Here is a 22190-nt window from a genome sequence, read left to right on the forward strand (position 1 = left end):
AGTAATTTATCCTAATATTAAAATTAAATACCAATCCCAGGGAGAACGTTTGATTTCAGTAAAGGCATAATTGTATCCCTTGTTTTGGTGTCGTTCTTTAGTCAACTGTCCGAAGACAGGTCTGAACCTCACAAGTGATACCAACAAGGCAACTAAGCCAGGAGATAATGGGTTGGGTGGCTAATTGTATCCCTTAATTGTTGATGTTGTTTATTTATTTAGTTTTAGAAAATTGTTCATTAGCTCTTTCTTTCCAGAATTCATCGGATTGTTGAAGGATGAATTTTACACAATGGGATCCTAATTTTACACAGGTAGAATCTAATTTATGAGATTTATATCTTGAAATATTGTTTCTCTCCAATGAAGTGTTGCTATGAGACTGTATTGCATTGTACAATTATTGGACACAACTTTTCGGCGTGATATTTCTGCCTTGTGTGGAATTCTTCAGATTTTTATTGTCTGTTGGAGGTAGATGAGATTTTGTTTTGAAGTATTTGAGAATAATGTTGGGGAATCGACATTTTCAGACCAATGTTTGGCCTCATGAAATGGTATATTATGTTAAGTCATAATGTTTCAGGAAATCAGGATACATTTTGTCATCAGAAATATGTTCTTTTTTTTTTTTTTTTTTTTTTTTTTTTTTTTTTTGCAATTACTTGATTTTGATTAGTACAATAATAATCATACTTCCTTTCGCACAGCTTGTAAATTAATTTTTGTCAATTATTTAACTTTTAACATATTTAGTGAATGTTCCTCTTAAGGAGCAGAGTGTAAAGCAGCAAGGCTTAATAAAATAATAAATTAACAGAGTATTTTTTCGGCTTTAGTGTTGCCGCCATCTACCGTCAAAAGATTCTATTAATAGGAAAACTGTAACACCACTACTACCTGGCGAGTGAAATTCTAACTACTTACTCAAGTGGCAGCTTCAGTAAGTAGTTAGAATTTCACTCGCCATGTGGCAGTGGTGTTAGTTTTTCGACGCTAGATGGCAGAAACACGAAAGCCAAAATTCAGTAGCTTTTGTGCTAAAATGCTGTGTTAAAAATGCTATGATATTACAAAATATATTGTAATGAATTTGGAATGAATTTGCAATAACGCTTTATATACCCATTGCTGACAACTGCAAAGACAAAAATGGTAGTAATCTGATGCATGTAATTTATTAGTAAAGTTATGTGGACAACAATAAAACTTAATTCGCTAAAACCTTAAAATTTCCAATATATTTAAACTTCTATTCATTTATTAGGTATAAATAAAAAAGCTAATTTTTATTGTTCTATCAACACAGAGACAAAGGCATTAGGCATAATAAAGAATTTAATTACTCACGTTTCATGAACTCTCGGAAATCGAAAGTACGATTTGGAGCAATTTTTAATGCTGTATTTGTAGCAATTATAAACAGCATATATATATATATATATATATATATATATATATATATATATATATATATATATATATATTGAGTTTTAAGATGTTTTTATTAAAAGTACCAGGTCTCTTGGACCCTTGCCTTTTACAAAAATATGATTTTATAAATTGAAATGTAAATAGGTTTTTTAAAGAAAATTGATTACTAAGACCGTTAAAGACGGAAGTATTTGTTTCAAAAACAGCACATAATATACCCTGACATTTTAACACAGCACTAATTACTAAAACTATTAACTAGCCCAGCAACAATATACATTGCAGTTGATTAGAAAGACGTTATATAGTATACGGTAAATTACATTTTGTTTCGCGAGTATCTCCACACCGGCCGCTTAGGTAGCAGCACCAACCTCGTTCGCGCGCAGAACTGCTATCTGTCCGGTATTATTATAGTAAGGTATTTGTTTCAACGATGTCTGTGGTTTCAACCTAGGGGTGAGAGATTTGTTATAATTATGTGATCAGGGATTTCACGCATGCGCACTTCTTCGGAATTTCAGGCATACATGCTGCTGTTTGGGTATGTAGATCTAGCTACTTTTGTATTACTGTTTGGCGACTTTCTGTTCAGTTCTATTGGCAACTTGCAGAACTCTGGAAAACAGTGTTGCAATAAGTTTTTCCGCTAGATCTGGCGTTTTTAAATGTTAGTTTAACGGGTAAGATTTATGAAATTTGTATTGCTGATACAGATAGGCTATTTAGCTATTTTCTTTAACACATCGGTAAAATGATCCAATTTAACATTAACATTGTAGCAATTTAGGGACTTTTGCACTGTTTCATAGTAGGTTTTTAATAATAGTGTTGGCGACACTGTTGAAGAAGGAGGACACAAGGAAACAAGATGGCGAGCATAATACGGTTAATGAAAGGGAAAACTGGTGAGATTGTTAATGTAGTATTTCTTTGTACTTGAATAATAAATATTAATTATTGTTTCATAACATTCTCAATCTGCTCATGAAAGTTAATGAAATTCTATTACCGGTTTCTCATAGTTGTTCGTTTGAATGGTAACTAGTGTAGAACAACAAACTGATCTTTTCGTAGGGTATCTTTACAATTGCGTTACCAAAAGAATTCTATTTATCCATACCACTTACTTACTAAGGTTAAACGAGCGTTGAGCGACTTCCGCCGATTTTGGAATAGACACCGACGCACTTAGGTTAGGTTAGGTTAGGCTTTTATTATCCCGTCAAGATGAAGGTGAAAACGATTGAGTGTGACTTTTTTGTCTTCTATGTTGGCAGTTCAAGTGCGTCGGTGTCTTCCAAAATCGGCGGAAGCCGCTCAACGCTCGTTTCACCCTTACTAAAATTATTATATGCACGGCACACCGAAACCCTGAATTAACAACCTAACCTGTCACTGATACTCGACCTTACGAAAACTCGCTTTCTATCTATGTAGGCTACTTACCAAAAAATATAGGCCTACATGGAAGGCATGCGCCCACCTCTTCGCCGCCCAATTTGTCTTTTATTTGCGATACGTATGACCGACTAAAAGCCAAGTACGTTTATGTACCCTTTCTTTCTTTGGTAACGCAATTGTAAAGAAATACTCCTTTTTTTTTATGATGACATGACAGCTTCGCGGATAGCGCACCTACAAACACTTTCAGTATAAAAGTCAATCACTTTATACTTACCTGTATTCTAAAGGGTTGTTGTACTTTTTACCATTATAACACTTTAGAGACTCAGGACGCAATACTAGGGAAACGAATCTAAACTAACGTAATCTAATTTCCAGAGAGTAAAGATTAGTCTAAAGCATAGCTGGGTGGAAATCACACAGACAGATAAAGAGAAATAGTGGAAACGAACATATTGCTGAAGTAAATAATTTTGGAAGAGGGTACATATCAGATATAATTATAGCTCGCGCAAGAAACGATTACCGAAAAGTAATGGTGGCGTTGCTGTCTGTTTTGATGTGTGTATGTAGGCACACCGAGAGGGGAGAGGAGCGAGCCGATGGAAGTATTGTCTCTTCCAAGAGACATCGCTGTGGAAATAAAGAACGTAGCAAGAGAAAAATTCGAAGCTAATTAAACGCGCAGCATATGTTTACGAATGAAATAATAATACCGTGCAATACAAGACACGTATTCACATGCAATGGAACAAACTAAAGTCGTAATGTAACTATCACAACGCAAGACTGATTCTATCGACGTCATTTCTCTTCCGACTGTACTCCTGAGTATCATTCAAGCTATCTCGTGACCTCTCCTGTCGCCCGCTCTTCCTTATCACAGTGTTTGATTCGCGTTCCTTCCGTCGGTAATCCGTGCTTCCGAGACCTATAAATCACTGATATTTATTGAAGAAATTATTTGCATCTAAGCATTACTTCATATTGGTTTTGGCTGAGAATAAACCCTAAATCCCCAATATCTGCTCCTGTATGTTCTGCAGATCAAAGCAGATTTCAGCAACACCTTAGTGACAAACTGAAATGAAAATGAAATTTTGTGGTAATGTTACTTGTAATGAATATTGCTCACTAAGTCCCTTGACATAGTAGATTAACTGCGAAGTATTAAATGCCTTAATCTCTTGGTGGATTTCATGTAGGCTTACAAAAGGAATTGGTACGATAGTATGTAGAACCTAACGAAATATTGTAAGCTTATCATAGGCTTATAATAGACTATATTGTATTACTTCATTCATTTTTTTATCTTTCAGTGAGTGGAGTGTTCAAGCAAGCATGGGATGAAATTCCAGAAGTTGTCGGTTCTTCCTTTCTGGCTTTATTTGGCATAGGATTGGCAACAGTTGGTGTTTACCAGTACTATGCCATGGATGGAGATAATCGAAGATACAAACTTGATTACATAGGTGAGCAACAATAATGTATTGTTAGCACTGAAGTAAAGCAGAATAATAATCTGGAGAAAAGATAAGATTATCGCACTCTACATTACAAATGCTACAGTAAAATTCTGAATAGTGTAATATAATATGTTAGGCTAGGATCGTGTTAATTTCCTTCTATAGTAGACCACTGTCTTTTTCCATTCCCTGTATTGCTAACGAAAATAGCAGTATGGTATTCTACAATTATACAGTAGCATGCAAATTAATCCGAACAATGTAATTACTTATGCAAAAACACTCAAACAGGATAAAAAAAAGGATCTAAGACATACCTCAGTAATCTATGTGGCCTCCCTTGTTCCTAGTAACAGCTCTGAGACGATTTGACATGGATTCCACTAATTTCCCACAAATATTCTTCATTTCTTCATCGCGAAGCCATACACCAATGAGGGCAGAAATCATCTTCTCCTTTGTAGAACAATCCATTTTTGCATTCTTCTTTTGCAAATTGACCACAAGTTCTCAATGGGGTTGATGTCGGGTGAGTTGCCTGGCCAGGGGAGTACCTGAATATTCTTCTTGTTGAAGAATTCTGTAGTTTTTCGAGACGTATGGCATGGTGCCAGGTCTTGTTGGAACACACCTCTGCCATCCGGAAATGATTTTTGCAGCTGGGATACGATTCTGGTTTCCAATAACTGAATATATTTGTCAGAATTCATCATTCCCTTGATAGGTATTAATGCTCCAGGCCCTTCATATGTAAAACAATCCCAAAACATTACTTTAGGGGGGTATTTGAGTGCTTGTTGGAGATGAGCTGCTGTTACTTTTTCGGATCCTTTCCGTACATAAGAAACACGGTGGCCGTGGACCTCGAAATGAGACTCATCGGAAAAAAGTACATTCTTCCAGTAATTCACTGTTCAGTGTTGATGTAATTTTGCCCACATTAAGCGTTTTTTGCACATAACAGGGGTTAGCAGTTGCTTCTTAATAGGCTTACGAGCCCTTCGTCCAGCTTCCAAAAGCCTACGCCGCACTGTTGTGACGTGAATATTCGCCCCAGTGGTAGCCATTAACTCGTGGGTTAAGTCAACAGCAGTTAGTCTAGGATTTAATTTACTTTTCCTGACAATTAAACGATCATCTGCAGGTGAAGTCTTCCTTTTCCGGCCACAGTTTCCTTTTTTCTGGGGTGTGATGGATCCAGTCTCTCTGTATCATTTTATAATCAAATTAACAGTAGCCAAACCGATGTGACATTCTGCAGCAATTTGCCTCTGTGTCATAGAAGAATGCTCTGCTAATGTTATAATTTTAGACCGTTTTCGTGGAGTTGTATCCAATTGTGAAGACGACAGAATGTACACAGGATTGCAGTATTAAGTCTTCAACACAACTGAAATGCTTATAAGTACAAAACGACAGGCAAAATGTCACATATTATAAAAAATAATGACAGACCTTCAACAATGGAATTACACGTACTTCAGATGTCAATTAAAGCGGTATGAACAGCTCTGAGGCCAACAATGACAGAAAATGTAAAAATATGTCGTGTTCGGATTAATTTGCACGCTACTGTATAATATCTTTGTCATTTTAATTTTCTTCATATTTTCTACATATTTAGTGGGATTTGTATATGAAAGATATTTGTAATTGTATGGAAATACTAGATCAGGGATGTCAATCAGAGCGTATATGCGCTACTAGAACGCTTGCACCACTGGAGCATGCAGAGCGCCCCAGCTACGAATACGTTTTTCAGTGAGGTTGTACACTGTACAGTTGGCATTAATCATGCACCCAGCGAAATAAACTAGAACTTTTCTATCGACCTCTTGCTGCAAACATAGAAACTGTACTACTAGGTTGCAGCTAGAAATAATTGATATTGGGAATGCAATGTTGTTAAAACATGCATATAATAATCAGGACCTCCTTACCTTTTACAAATGTTTGAGTCCTGAACTGAATCCTATGGTCCGTAAATTTGCAACTCAAATTATAACAATTTTCGGTAGTTCATATGTATGTGAACAATTTTTTTAATTTATGAATCTAACAAAGTCAAGACTAAGGAACAAATTATCTGATGACAGTATGCGTGCTACGGTTCGACTTGCTACTTCAAATAACGTAGTACCAAATATTACAAGGCTGGTATCGAACAGAAATCGTAGAAACTATTCTGGTGAAACTTCATTTTGAAATGTTAATTTTCCCTATTTTCACCGTTACAGAAGATACAGTAGTAATTTTAATAACCAAGAATATTCAGAAATCAATAATTATGTTATGTTATGTGTAAAACAGTATTCAACCAATCAATCAATCATGTTATTTGTCAGAATCACATTAGCTTAATTATAGACAATGGTTAATAAAAACAAACAAATTAAAATTCCAAGTTCATACGGCTGTCGGCTATAATAGTCTGCAAAACTAACCTTGGCTGACTATTCTGATTAAGCTTCATTTTGCAATGTTCATTTTCCCTATTTTCGCTATTACTGAAGATAGTAATAGTAAGAATATTCGGAAATCATTCTATCTGTTATGTTATTTTAAGTTACTAAAACAGTACTCGGCTATAATAGTCTACAAAACTAATCTTCGCTGACTATTGTAAAGCATATATAAATTATTCAGCTACTTATCAGAAAATTGCATTTAATAAAAATGTATAAACAAATGTGTAACGAATTATTACATCTGGACACCAGATCATTTTCACTTTGTCTGCTCCTGTGTCTTGCTCGTTTCTGTGTTCACGGAATTCCACTCCAGCACGCGAAGGAATCGAACGTCGTTCATGCGCTCTTTCTTTGACATCACTGTACTAGATCAAAGGAGGCACCATTTTTTCTTTAACAGTTGTGTATTACGAATAGAATGAAGTACTGAGCAATGTACATTACTTTCCAGTACCCGATACTTTCCACAGAATACCCTAGAGCAGCCATGTCAGGCTTCAGTGCATATCTAGAAAGTCACGAACACAGTTAATGCTACGTCGAGTACCTGGTCTGACGTAGGAGAGGAGAGTGTCCAGCACGAAGGGGAGGGAAGGGTTGTGCATAATGTATATATCACTACAAACTTACGCATATAAATAACTGCATAATGCTTGGACTAAGAACACAAATATTTATATTTCCATGTAACTCTTAATATTATCTTCTGGGGCCTGTTTCTCAAAACTCACGGACTAGTAATACTAGTCTGTACAGTAGTAATATTAGTTTATTTTACAAGTCTGTGTTTCTAGAAACTACAAGGATAAAGTAGTAGTTACCAGTTCTCAGACTAGTGATATTGGTCGATTTCACCAGTTCATAAGTGATTCTGTTTCTCAAAATGCTAATCTATTTGATTATACTAGTTATTCAACAGGAATATTCCTACAAGACTCTAAAGACTGGAATTACTATATTATCAGTTACCAGTGACAATCTTCCTCAGATAATCAAAACAGTCGCTCTCGGTAGTGCAGTTGGTATAGCGCTGGCCTTCTATGCTCGAGGTTGCAGGTTCGATCCTGGCCGAGGTCGATGGCTTTAAGTGTGTTTAAATGCGACAGGCTCATGTCAGTAGATTTATTGGCATGTAAAAGAACTCCTGTGGGACAAAATTCCGGCACACTGGCGTCGCTGATATAACCTCTGCAGTTGCGAGCATCATTAAATAAACCATAATTTAAATTTTTAATCAAAACAAAATATTGTAATTATTTTTTTTTTACATATGTGGTTTAGTGATTCCGATTGAAGTGATGAAGTTGTTGTGAGAAGAGCTAAAACTATATCGAGAAGGAACAATTATTATTACTTTACGGGAGCATTGTTTAAATATAATTAATAGTTTAGGTAAAGTGCTGAAAAGCTTGGAGAGTTGTTAAATATGATGGGATCTACCATAATAAGATAAACAAATAGAAGTCTTGCATTATCAGCAAAGCTTCAAATACAAATTTCTCTACAAATTGGGATATTGATTATTTTCCAATGCCATCAGGTCTTTCTGTCCTAGACCAGCAACACATGCAGAATATTTTCCTAATAATCTAATACCAATTCATCAGCTGCAGTAATTTTTGCTGGCTTTCCTCCTCCACTGCCAGTTCTTCTGACATTGTCAACTTCAGCCTACAAATTAAATATAAAACGACACTAATTTATGAATCGATCAAAATATGTAAAACAAAAAAAAAAATTAGCGAATTTTTCATCAAGTCATAAGTGGCATTCATGTTGGCAGTAGACCCACTAGCTACATAATACAGTATGTTCATATTATGATACTGTGAACTTGAATTGGTACTCATCAAAGTTGCTTTCTTAATGTTGGGCCAGTAAGTGTCCCTAACGTATGCATAATCTTTGTTCTGAGGTATCAGTTCCATAGCATCACACATTACGAAATTTTTTGTCCATTCGTTTACTTTACCATTTTTTGTTATTATGCTTGAAAAAGCACCGAATAATATATCCTTTGATTCATTAATCATATTGAGTAGGCCTATAGTTAATTTGCTTTCAATTGATGAAATTTCAACCGAAAAGAGAAATCAAAACCAAAACACAAACAACTTAGCCTTTTAACCTCAAATAACAATACCTACCAACGACTATAAACAAATGAACTCAATCAGCTGACTAGTGAAAGAGATCATGTGACTAGTAAAGATTGTCACAAGTTACTAGACTGGTAAAATAGTTTGAGAAACGGAATCTACTAAAGCTGGTGAAATATACTCTGGTAATTAGTAAGTGGTGAACTACTAAACTAGTATTTTTGAGAGACAGGCCCCTGGAAAAAAAAAAAAAAGAAAGCAAGGTAGTCTATAAATACCAACAACAAAGTAACGGGGTTTTTTTATTTTTGTGCAATAGTTAGGCCTACAGAAGTAAATCATTTTAACTTCGCTTCTGAACAATCATCATCATCATCATATCCCTCACGTATTAGACCCTACAGGATCTGTTACGGTCTCATGCCAGCGCTTTTGTGGTCTTCCCAATTTCCTCTTTCCTCTTGGTACATAAGTAAGAATCTGTTTAGGCCATCTAGTGTAATCCATCCTTTCGACATGTTTTTTCCACTGAAGTCGATATTGTTGAACAAAATTAACTCTAGGATCCATTTTGAGTTCCTGCAATATGTCCACATTTTTACTGTGTTCCAGCAAAAGCATCCCGCTGTTCGTCTCATGAACCTCATTTCCGCTGTCGTCAGCCTTTGCTAATCAGCTTTTCTGATTGTCCATGCCTCGCTACCGTAAGTGAGGACCGGTCGAGCTAGTGTTTTATATACCTTTAGCCTTGTATGTTTCTGAACATGGGAGGATTTGAAGACCGCGTTAATGACGCCAGTGATTTTTATAAATTTAGATATTTTGCTTGACACATCTTCATCAGTGATGTAAGAGAGGTTATAACCTAAATAGTTAAATGAATTAACACGTTCAATTAAAGTATTATTTATCATGATCTTACTTGGAATTGGGTTCTCTCCCGAAAATGCCATGACTTTTGTTTTCTCTTTTGAGATTTCCATATTGAAATCAGAGGCGATTATTTGCAAATTATAAATGGCTCTTTGTAAAGCATCCTCTGTTTTAGCGATAATAACCTGATCGTCGGCAAACATTAGTGTATCGAGAACTGTGTTTCGATTAATTTGAATTCCAGCATGATAACTTTGCCTCCAAATGTATAAAATATGGTTCATATATATAATAAACAACAGAGGGGAAAGACCGCACCCTTGTCTAACACCTTGGTTGATGGAAGTCCAGCTAGTAGTTCCGCGTTCAGTTCTTATGGCAATTTCATTTTGTTGATATAAAATATAAATGGAGAGAATGATTTGGTTTGGCACATTATCATAGCATAAAATCTCTAAAAGTTTATTTCTATCAACAATAAAACATTATAATAAAATTATTAACATAAACTGACCTTTCTATAGTCATTACTTACTTACTTACTAGCTTTTAAGGAACCCACAGATTCATTGCCGCCCTCACATTACACAACTTATTTTAAATTAGTTAATTCTTATAAATTACTATTAGGCCTTCTTAAAAAGAAAATTTATTTAGGGCACAGATTAAAAAAAAATAACTTAGGAGTGCTAGTTTTTATGTTATGTGGTTTCCAGCTATAAATTAAGGACATTAAGTTGAAGTTGCTTCAGTAAGGTGCTATTTGTTTGCAACAATGATATGAAGTTTGTTCCAGCAAGCAATTCAGAACTTGTTCAAAACTAGTACCGAACTTCTTTCGACGCATGTGCCAGATGTGTATGGTGTTTCCTAGTTTGGAATTTTACATTGTTCAAACAGTTCTTGAACACTTCTTTCACAGTCTTCAGAGTTTCTTCTCATATTAAAATTATATTCATCTTCCGAACTCAATTCTTAATAAAAATATATCATTATCACCTTCCAAATCCCTCATGATCGAGAATTTTCTTATTTTAATCTGCCTGTCTCGAAGCATTTTGACCTTAATTTCAGATTAAACCATCTGTGCATGCATCAGCAGTCCAGAATTCCCAGTTCCTGGTCTTAATCAAGAACCAATTTCACTCATTCTGTAGAAGTTCCCCAGCCCCTTGGATGACGACTGAAATACGTAGCCTGATGTCCGAACGCGACTTAGCTTATAGAAAATACACCCGCAACAAAAACGACGAATATTTTAACTCCTATAAACACCTAAGAAATAGAACGACTCAACTAATAAGAAACGCTAAACTGAAATACTCCTACAAACTTATAGAACCCAACACAACCCCTTCCGAATTATGGAAAAATCTGAAGGTTATTGGACTTGGAAGGGCTAGTGAACAAGCAGACATTCCCATCCCACTTGACCGCTTGAACGAACACTTTGTAAAGGACCCGAGCTTGAACGACACAACGAAACAAGACACAGTTTTGCCTGACTCAGTTCCCCCAACTCGAGACAAATTCTATTTTACCGACGTCACTCCCATTGACGTAATGAAAGCCATCCGACGCATCAAGACAAAAGCCCAAGGGCCAGACAACATTAGCATAATACTTATACAGAAAATACAAGAGATAGTAATACCTACGATTGCACATATATTCAATAGTTCCTTAATCACTTCAACTTTCCCTAAAATATGGAAGCAAGCTTTCGTTCTTCCTCTTCCAAAAGTCAAAGTTCCCACCGACCCGAACGACTATAGACCAATCAGTATCCTGCCAGCCATTTCAAAAGCACTGGAAAGAATCGTACACAGACAAATTACTAACTACATGAACGAACACAAACTATTCGACGAGTATCAGTCAGGTTTCAGAGCTGGACACAACACAAGCACTGCTCTACTTAAAGTGACCGAAGACATTCGTGAAGCAATCGACTCTAATAAAGTAACAATACTAACACTTCTTGACCTTAGCAAAGCTTTCAACTCTGTAAATTTTGACCTGCTCAGCCATAAATTGAGAAATATGTATTTGTCAGAGACTGCTGTGAGTTGGTTCGAATCCTACTTACGGGAAAGACAACAATGTGTTGTATCCGGGAATCGAAGCTCCTCCTGGCTTGACATAACATCAGGTATACCACAGGGGTCGGTACTCGGACCATTGTTGTTCATAATATATGTCAATGATATTACATCTCTTGTAAGGCATTGTAACTATCACTTGTATGCTGACGACCTTCAATGCTACATCTCTTCCCGCTTAGACCGAGTAAATGACGCTATAGATAAATTGAACGAAGACATTGACTCGATTGTGACATGGACAAAGAAACTCCGTCTTAAAATAAATCCTGGAAAGACACAAGCAATTATATTAGGACACAAACGGCAAACCGACGCTGTAAAACACCTCGACATTTCCCCTGTTAAAGTAAGTACAGTGCATATCCCTTTCAGTTCTTCAGTAAAAAATCTTGGCATTCACATGGATAATAATCTCAACTGGGACATGCAAATCACAGAAACCTGCAGAAAAGTATATTCTATTATCCATGTGCTAAAAAGGATAAATGTTCATCTCCCCTCTTGCCTAAAAAAGTCCCTTGTGCAGACACTTGCATTTCCCTATTTCGACTATGCGGACATTTTACTGACTGACCTCTCCAGCGACAACAAAACGAAACTTCAACGTGCTCATAATTTGTGTGTACGTTTTGTAAGCAATGTTCGTAAATATGATCATATTACCCCATCCCTGGAAGCAATAGGTTGGCTTAAACTAGATAAGAAAAGAAATTTACATTCACTTCTCTTTCTCTTCGAAATCTTGAACTCTTCTATTCCTTCGTACCTGTCGTCTCGCTTCACTTACCTTTCTTCCCACCATAATCTGAACACACGCTCTCGTCGTGAAACAATACTAACAATACCATCCCATCGCACCTCCTCATACTCATCTTCTTTCACAATAGCCCTGCCAAGACTCTGGAATTCGCTACCTGCTAGCATCAGGGACTGTCGAAATAAAATTGAATTCAAACGAAAACTTACTAGGCACTTGGTCAGTAATTGATTACTTGTAAATAGTTTCTTTAATCTATCACAAAATATTTCAATATCCAGTAATTTCATCATTATACAATTTTGTTATTCTAGATTTAATTTGTAATTCAGTAAATATAAAATATTCTTTGTTTCTCTATGATAAATTATCTAGCTTTAATTATTCAGGTAATCTTTTCGTACTTTGATTTTATTGTAATTGTAAATTTAATATTAACTGTAATATTATTTGTAATTGTAATTGTAAATTTAATACTAATTGTAATTTTATTGTTGATATTGTAGTTGGAATCTCCTGGTAGAGGGGCAGAGAAGGCCTGACGGCCTTATCTCTACCAGGTTAAATAAATAAATACTAAATACTAAATACTAAATACTAAGTTCTAAAGCATTGGAGCAGGGAAGGGGGAGTTCATTATCAGTTCTAGTCTTGTTGGAACGCACATTGAGCTACTGCGCATGAGCAGGCAGTTCAGAATTGCATACAGTCTCATGTAAGTGCTTGATTGCTGATACATCGAAACATGATACAAATAAAACAAATGAACGTAGGAGAAAAAGCTATCACTTATTACGCTAATATGTTTTCGCGGGATATCAGCCGAGTTAGGATTTTGGAATGCTCCAAGCTTTCGACTGCTATCTCTGCAGCCATCTTCAGGGAAGTGATGTCCGAACAGAAAGTCGAAGGTTATATAGATGTTAGGCTGTCTCAGCTGAAACGGGATTGGTTGGCGGATCGGCCAATCCGGGGCCGGGAATTGCCATTCCTTGTAAGCTCCGCCCCTCCCAGGATTCCTGTGTGAAGTTTGGCAGGCAGCGAGCCCTGTTCTGCCTGTTGGAATCAGTTGCCGTCCTCGGTCCGTGATCTTCATGACCTTGATTGTAAGAAGGCCTAAGCTGGTCCAAGGCCGGTGTCCATGCCTGACTGAGCTGTAGTCCACCGTCCCTGTTAAAGTTGTTTTTCTCCAGCTTAATCTCTATGGTCTCCTTGATTGTACGATCCCAGTAGTGGCTTGATTTGTTAATGACCTTGGTGTGGTCAAATAGTATTTTATGCTCCTTTTCTATGCTGTGTTGCAGATTTTTCCGGGTAATAGAGCCTCAGGTTCCTCTTATGTTCTTTGATTCTGTCTTCTATTGTGCGGCCAGTTTGCCCTATGTATACTTCGCCACACTCACATGGAATCTTGTAAATCCCTGGTGTCCTTAGGCTCTGACTGTCTTTAACCTGACGTAGATGATTCCGGATTTTGCTCTGTGGTTTATGGATGGTTTTGATATTTAGCTTCTGGAGGATTCTGCTTATTTTGTGTGAGACGCTCCCACAGAATGGAATGAAAGCTTTCTTTGTCGGTTCTTGCTTGCTGTGTAAGTCTATTGTGTTGCTTCATTCCATTCTGTGGGAGCGTCTCACACAAAATAAGCAGAATCCTCCAGAAGCTAAATATCAAAACCATCCATAAACCACAGAGCAAAATCCGGAGTCATCTACGTCAGGTTAAAGACAGTCAGGGCCTAAGGACACTAGGGATTTACAAGATTCCATGTGAGTGTGGCGAAGTATACATAGGGCAAACTGGCCGCACAATAGAAGACAGAATAAAAGAACATAAGAGGAACCTGAGGCTGTATTACCCGGAAAAATCTGCAGTGGCGCAACACAGCATAGAAAAGGAGCATAAAATATTATTTGACCACACCAAGGTCATTAACAAATCAAGCCACTACTGGGATCGTACAATCAAGGAGGCCATAGAGATCAAGCTGGAGAAAAACAACTTTAACAGAGACGGTGGACTACAGCTCAGTCAGGCATGGACACCAGCCTTGGACCAGCTTAGGCCCTCTTTCAATCAAGGTCATGAAGATCACGGACCGAGGACGGCAACCGATTCCAATAGGCGGAACAGGGCTCGCCGCCCACCAAACTTCACACAGGAATCCCGGGAGGGGCGGAGCTTACGAGGAATGACAATTCCCGGCCCCGGATTGGCCGATTCGCCAACCAATCCCGTTTCACCTGAGACAGCCTAACATCTATATAACCTTCGACTTTCTGTTCGGACATCACTTCCCTGAAGATGGCTGCAGAGATAGCAGTCGAAAGCTTGGAGCATTCCAAAATCCTAACTCGGCTGATATCCCGCGAAAACATATTAGCAAACCAATGCCGAGAAAGCCTCAAATCATACATATATCACTTATTAATTTTGAGTAGCATGCTTTTAACTATAAATGTAATTGGATACTTTAAAGTAGAAAGGTGCAAAGTGCCAAAATCATAGAGAACGAAATTATTATGCAGAAAAGTGCAATGTGCCTGGGAGGATGATGTATGAAAGAGGCTACATCCACTTATGTTTCTTAAGGGAGATATTTAGATGTCACGTTGCCAGCACCATGCAGTTTCAGATGGTAAGCGCCTTATTGAGCTGCATCATAGAATGCAATGGATCTTCAACAGGTCATGTTTGTGCCCAAACTTACACACAGCGAAATGTTTTACAGATGTCAGCTTTCACGTTATAACTTTGGAGTTTGTGCATGTGATACAGTGCAGTCTTACATGTGTATGTGGGATGAAAGCATCGCTAGTAGAGGTGCCAATGAGATTGCCTCGTGTGTACTGAAACTGATGAATATGGACATAACAAACAAGAAGAATCTGATAACTGTGCAGCTGAAAACAAAAATCGTGTGATGGTTTTCATGTGTCTCTTTTTAGTTGCCATTGGTTTATTTGAGCACATAGAACTTTTCCTTCTCAGCGGCCATAGTTTCTTGCAATGCGATTATGATTTCGCTTTGATTGAAAAACGACAGAAAGTGACAAAAGCCTTCATTCCTAGTGACCTGCTTAAAATCGTACAAGACTCTAAAGTTGTAAAACCATTTCAAACCGTTTCAATGCTAGAGTCATATTTCTTTAATATGCAAGATGTTGCTGATCAACTAATTTCCATCAAGAACTTGAATATTTCTAAGGCATGTTGCATTCAGTATGATGTTAGTAAAGCAGGTAGTGTTTCTGTGAAATAGTCCCATGATAATGAAGCAGTGCATACCATTAAAGGAAAAAAAAAAAAAACATGAAAGATGTGCAGTCAGCATTGTTTCAAGTTAAAGCATAAAATAGGGAAATTACTGAAGAAAAGAAGGGGGATCTACTAGCAATGACTCCCTATCTTCCAAATTTCCAAATGAAGAGCATAGGCAGTTGTACAGGCAGATCTGTGAGTAAAAATTGCTCCAGAATAGGAAAAAAATATGTATTGGATTTTGCACCATTCTACTGCAACTGTACCCATTACTTAACCCTTTTCACAATGTGTGTTATATAATTAAATATGGAGAAATAATGTCTTTACATACCACTATTATTAATGAGTAAACACTGTACTATTGCTGTTTTCTATCAGTAAAAAAACATGACACAAATATGTGTGCAATTATTCTTATAGCTACATTTTTTTATCTTATCTCCAATGTTTCATTTTGGCACTTTGCACCCTTCTACTTTAAAGTATCCAATTCGATTCTCATTTGTCAGTCTAGCGTCAAAGAGCTCGTTCATTGGCTGAGAAACGTTTGTGTGGGATTATCTAAAAAATTTGACTGGGAATAACGAATGTGTTTGTTCCATTGCTGTCTGAGCACTTATTCTAAATCATAATGTCTTATATGTTTTACTCAATAGTTTTTACTTCTTTTTTCAGTGTACCGTCCAGATGATCCAAGAGTTGAGAAAATACGGAAAGATTAACAGAAGACTGTAGTTTCGATTTACGTAATTTAATGTTTGTGTGTATATAGTAAGCTTTGCGAATTTTGAATGTTAACTATAACGTGAAAATAAAGATCTTTTTCTTTGTTGATGGAAGTTTTTTTTTATTAATACTGCTTCCTGTTCATAGACACAATAATGTTTATTATGTCTGTTTTTTTTGTCTTGTTTGATAGATGTGAACCATTATGCAGTCTGTGGTTAAGTTAAAATACCAACACATAGAGGCCTAAAGATTATACTTTAATTTCAATTAAATACAGATTTTGAATGTTGGATTCCTGTTGTCAATTATAAATACTGACAGTAAAATGATATTTGGGACGTTTAATATTTTTACTTTGCAGAGATAATGAACTGTATATATTATTCCTATATTAACAGACACGAATTCAAAATATACAGGAAACCCACTACAACCACAACACACATACACGATTCATCAAATCATCCCATACAACATAAACATGCAGCTTTCCGTACAATGACACACAGATTAATTAATATACCAATGAACAATGACAACTACACTGAAGAATTAAACACAATAAAATATATAGCACAAGACAATGGATATAACCCTAACATAATAGACACACTAATAAAAAAGGCAAAACAAAAACAGAACAAACCAACACAAACACCACGTGAGAATAAATACATAACACTAACATATCACAATACCAATACTCACAAAATTGCAACTTCATTCAGAAAACTAAAATACAAGATAGCATACAAAACAAATAACACAACACAGAAATATCTAAATCACATTAAACATTCAAATAAATATAATTCAACTGGAGTTTACAAACTAAAATGCAATAGTTGCCCACATTTTTACATAGGACAGACAGGAAGATCCTTTCACACAAGATATAATGAACATATTAAAGCTATAACCAAACCCTACATCACATCAAATTATGCAGATCACATTATCAACAATAATCATGACTACAATAATATAGAAACAGATATGGAAATTTTACACATCACACCAAAAAGTTCACAGTTAAACATCTTAGAACAATACGAAATATATAAACATACAATAACATACCCACAACATATACTTAACACACAATTACAGTTCAATACCCACATATTATTCGATGTCATGATACGTCATAACACACAAACAACCAGTCCCCACCATAAGAGCAACATACCCCCACCCCTACAATCGACATATGCACATCGCAGAATTCAAGTTCCCCAGTAGTTCAGGAGACACTGATGAAGGCGTAACATCACGTCGAAACGGGCCATCTGTCCAAGGTAAATACCTTTTTTTAAAATTTTAACACTTTTTAACATGTGACTAAGTAATTTTATGTTTTTAACAAACAAAGTGTTAACGTGAACTTTAATCAATATATTCGTATATAGTGTAGAATTATTAAACAGATTTACATTATTCTAATGAAATTGGAGAATTCCCCCCCCTCCCCCGCCTCTGGATTTATTTTACCGATTTCCTCATTCCTTTATTCTTTCTCAATCAAAGAAAGAAAATTCTCTCTGAAATATTCTAAATTTGCTGCTGTTTTAATGACGCAATTTTGTATTTGATTTGTGAATCACCTGCTAGTCATCAGGTAAACTAGAATGAACTATTAGAAAACCATAACATTTCCTTAGTGTCATAGTAATTGAATTGCTCTTTTTGGAAAGCAACTAAGTCAAAATTTACTACTTTTCAGGAATGCAAAAAAAAACTTATTTTCGTGAATAAATATCAGTATATCAGTGCTATACTATAAACATCAACTTAATGTTAGAGGTACAGGGAAGATAATTTGTAGAAACAAAAGCTGCCCTAAATAAGGGTTCGATAGATCGGCCTACTAATCAATTCATAAAGAATAATAAGTAAACAAAACAATTTTGTGACACTTGGAAAGAAAAAGAAAAAAACATTAAGATAAGAAAACGTAGGAAATCATTTACAATAAAAATTTTGTTGGGTACAAATGATTACTAATTATAGCTAAGGATGATTTTAACACGTGAGATCCTATGGCATCAATCGTTGCATCAGAAATTTTAAATTGTTTAAGTTGATTTAAAGTTTCACGTGGGATCGTGCCACGGGCACCGAACATGAGCCCAAAAACTGTCCAATGTGTAATGTGGTATTGTGCTCCAAGATGCTGACAACAAGGCTCATATATGACTTGTTTTTCACGACACACCTCTTGTGGCTCTTGCTCATGCATCTCAAAACGGATTGTGGGATCAAGAATGACACCATTATCCTTCTGCCGATCAATTATGATGATATCAGCCCGTCTAGTAGAGCCATCAGAAGAGACGCAACCAACCTCCTCATAAACCTCATAGGAAGCATTCTGACGGATTGAAGCTGCAATGAGAGAACGAACCGTATTATGTCTGTTGATTCGGAGCAATTCTCCATGACAGCAGAAACCCAAGACTTGAAGCGTTTCTTGCTCGTTGCATCTTCTGCAACGGGTTGAGTCAAGAGTTCTACCAGGGAGAGTACGTACAGGTATTGTATTACAGTTCATCTTAATGGCTTGCGTCCACTGACTGCTCGAAAGTCCCTTTTTGGTTGAGATTCACGAATTACCTTTCTTCCAGTGAGAATAGAAAACAACTCCCAAACCTTTACTTTTCAATTTGCTCCATTGATGAAAAGAATCTTTACGCAATGCTTTTCTTAGTTTTTGAGAAGAAATACGTTCAGAGCAATCGAAGGTAATTGGTAATTGTTTGATGCAATGTTCAATTTCGTTTGGAAGATTTCGAGTGGCTGCTACATGAGGGCTGTCAACGTGTAAAAGTTTTGACAAATATTTAAGTGCTGAAGGTAAGCTTCCCACTGGGCTTTATCATCATCATCATCATCCTTCACGAATTAGGCCTCTGTAGACCTGTTTCGGCCCCATCTAGCAGTCTTCTTAAAGGTCTTCCTGGTCGACGATGTCCTCTAGGTTTATATTGCATCATAATTTTTGGGATTCTTGAATTTTCCATTCTTCTTACATGATCTAGCCAATTGAATTTGTATCTGCTGATTTTTTCTTCTACTGACTCTACTTCTAATTGTTCTAAAATTTCTTCATTCCTTTTTCGGTCTAAAAGAGTATATCCTGCTGTCCTCAAAAATTTCATTTCCGTTGCTTTGATTCTGTTCATGTCTTTTTTCTTTAATGACCAAATCTCACTTCCGTTTAAAAGGGTGGGTAATGCTAATGTATTATATATTTTTATTCTTGTAGATTTTTGTACTAATTTAGCTTTTAATGCATTGTTTATTATTCCTAGAATTTGTGTAAATTTGGTAATTTTCTTGTTCACATCTTTTTCATTTTGATAAGATATTTCAGAACCCAGATAATTGAAATTTTGCACTTGTTCGAGGCATTGGTTATTGTGTATTATCTTACTTCTGACTGGGTCTTGTCCTAAAAATGCCATTACTTTTGATTTTTGTGCTGAAATTTCCATCCCAAAATCTTTTAATATTTTATTTAATGTATACAATCCTCTTTGTAAATTATCCTCTGAATTGGAAATTATGACTTGATCATTGGCATAGAGTAAGGTGTTTAATGTTAGAGCACTGGTTATTTTGATTCCTGATGTGTAGATTTGGTTCCATTTTAAAATAATTTCATTTATATAAATATTAAATAAAGTTGGTGATAGTGGACAACCTTGTCGAATTCCATTATTAACTAATTTTCTTTCGGATATACAGTTATTTATTTTGACACTTATTTTGTTGTCTGTGTAGATTTCTATTATATTTTGCAATAGCAAAATGGGCTTTAAATACTCCTAAACCTCGCAGTCTTCTCGGTGCATACAACATTTCGTCAGTAAAAATAAAAATAGCAAATTTTGTCTTAGTTCCTTTCTAAAAAAGTGTGATTAAATTAAAAGAAAGGTTAAATATCATTAACAAAAACAATAATAAACACAAAGAATTCCGGTATGTGAAGAAGTTCCTCCCCAATCACTCCTCTACATTTTCATTAATCAAAATAGTGATTTGTTACAACTTTAAGATTTCTTTGGTGGTGAACAATTTCTCGTAATAAGAATAGACAGAAACTTCTCGAATTAAGATCTAATGACATGTTTTATGTATGAACTGCAATTCGTGTCGATTTCATTGCTAAGCTCAAAAATATGTGCATATGCATGATGCATACAATACAATTTGTATTACAGTGTTGTACTCATAATATAATTCTCTTAATTTCTGACAAAAAAGGGGGGAGGGAAACATTTCCGTATAAATAAAAATATTTAATGAAACACTAAAAACAAATCAACAAAAAAAAAAAAAAACCCGCAGTAACTAAAGTTGATGAATGAACCATGAATCAAGTCAGCATGTTGATAATAATGTATGTTAAAAAAAATGTTATGTTTTATTTAATGACGCTCGCAACTGCAGAGGTTATATCAGCGTCGCCGGATGTGCCGGAATTTTGTCCCACAGGAGTTCTTTTACATGCCAGTAAATCTACTGACAGGAGCCTGTCGCATTTAAGCACACTTAAGTGCCATCGACCTGGCCCGGATCGAACCCTCAACCTTGGGCATAGAAGGCCAGCGCTATACCAACTCACCAACCAGGTCGACTAATAATGTATGTTTATTTCCATCTTTCTGTACTGTCAGAGTTATTTATTCACAGAAATTACAGTACGCTATTATTATTTACTAATTAAAAATATAAATGAAAAAGTGATGATTACATGAGAAGTCATTTTAGACCTCTTGCTGCTTCAAAGTAATTTTGATCAGAAAAAGACAAAATCATGTATAAATATTAAATACAGCTCATTTATGTAATTAACACGTAATGTTTCACAAGCAAGTAAGGATCTAACTGAAATCAGTGGTTACCAACAAATTTGTAGATACATCTTGATTACACAACTTTTAACACTGTATCACTTCGGAATAAGTATGGTAAGACTTTCCTGTGTTCAACGTACCTCTTTGACTCTACACTATACCACAGGAACACACCCTCACTGGGAACAGAACAAGTGGCATCAAGACCAACAATGACCAGTTCTGAAGATGACCCATAAATAGGTCGAAACATGTAAACGAGGTATGTTGAAATTTAACACAGGAAAGTCTTACCATACATATTCCGAAATTTGTAGATATAGAAAAAAAGAGAGTTAAGTTAACTGTTCTGAGAGTAGTAATAATGGTAACGAAAATTAAGTCGTGCCAAGTTCCTTTATACTCGTACTTTGTAAACTTCATTTCTTATATGACTACAATTAATATTAAAATATTTATATCACTCCCATTGAGACTGGGTATGTATTCTTGTAATCCCTGAAGTGCCAGTTTCGTCAGAAATGAATTTGCATATTTTTGTAGTAATTTGAGGAGTACAAAAAAAAAAAAAAAAAAAAAAAAAAAAAAGGAATTGTTTGCAGTAGTCACTCAACTCTGGGACTGAAAAATAGTTGTTTCCCTTCACCAATATAGTTTTTGAATTCTTGAAGGATCAATTTTCCGCATAAATAAAAATATTTAATCAAACACTAAAAACAAATCAA

General features: G+C 35.8%; 1 protein-coding gene across 1 annotated transcript; it reads left to right on the top strand.

Moving 5' to 3' along the window:
- Window positions 1-2246: 2246 nt before the first annotated feature.
- Window positions 2247-16711, top strand: NdufA3 (NADH:ubiquinone oxidoreductase subunit A3). The gene is made up of 3 exons (XM_069831770.1): window positions 2247-2342; window positions 4161-4313; window positions 16553-16711. The coding sequence occupies exons 1-3, from the start codon at window positions 2306-2308 to the stop codon at window positions 16597-16599; spliced, it is 237 nt and encodes a 78-aa protein (XP_069687871.1). The 5' UTR covers window positions 2247-2305; the 3' UTR covers window positions 16600-16711.
- The last annotated feature ends 5479 nt before the right edge of the window (window positions 16712-22190 follow it).

The sequence above is a fragment of the Periplaneta americana genome, chromosome 7 (genome assembly GCF_040183065.1).
Source record: "Periplaneta americana isolate PAMFEO1 chromosome 7, P.americana_PAMFEO1_priV1, whole genome shotgun sequence".
NCBI lineage: Eukaryota > Metazoa > Arthropoda > Insecta > Blattodea > Blattidae > Periplaneta > Periplaneta americana.

What these genes read in the sequence shown, in the direction of transcription:
- NdufA3 (XM_069831770.1), top strand. Translation starts at nt 2,306, where the DNA reads ATGGCGAGCATAATACGGTTAATGAAAGGGAAAACTG. An exon ending in GTTAATGAAAGGGAAAACTG is followed by an intron (nt 2,343 to 4,160) that starts GTGAGATTGTTA and finishes TTTATCTTTCAG; the next exon opens with TGAGTGGAGTGTTCAAGCAA. An exon ending in ATACAAACTTGATTACATAG is followed by an intron (nt 4,314 to 16,552) that starts GTGAGCAACAAT and finishes TTCTTTTTTCAG; the next exon opens with TGTACCGTCCAGATGATCCA.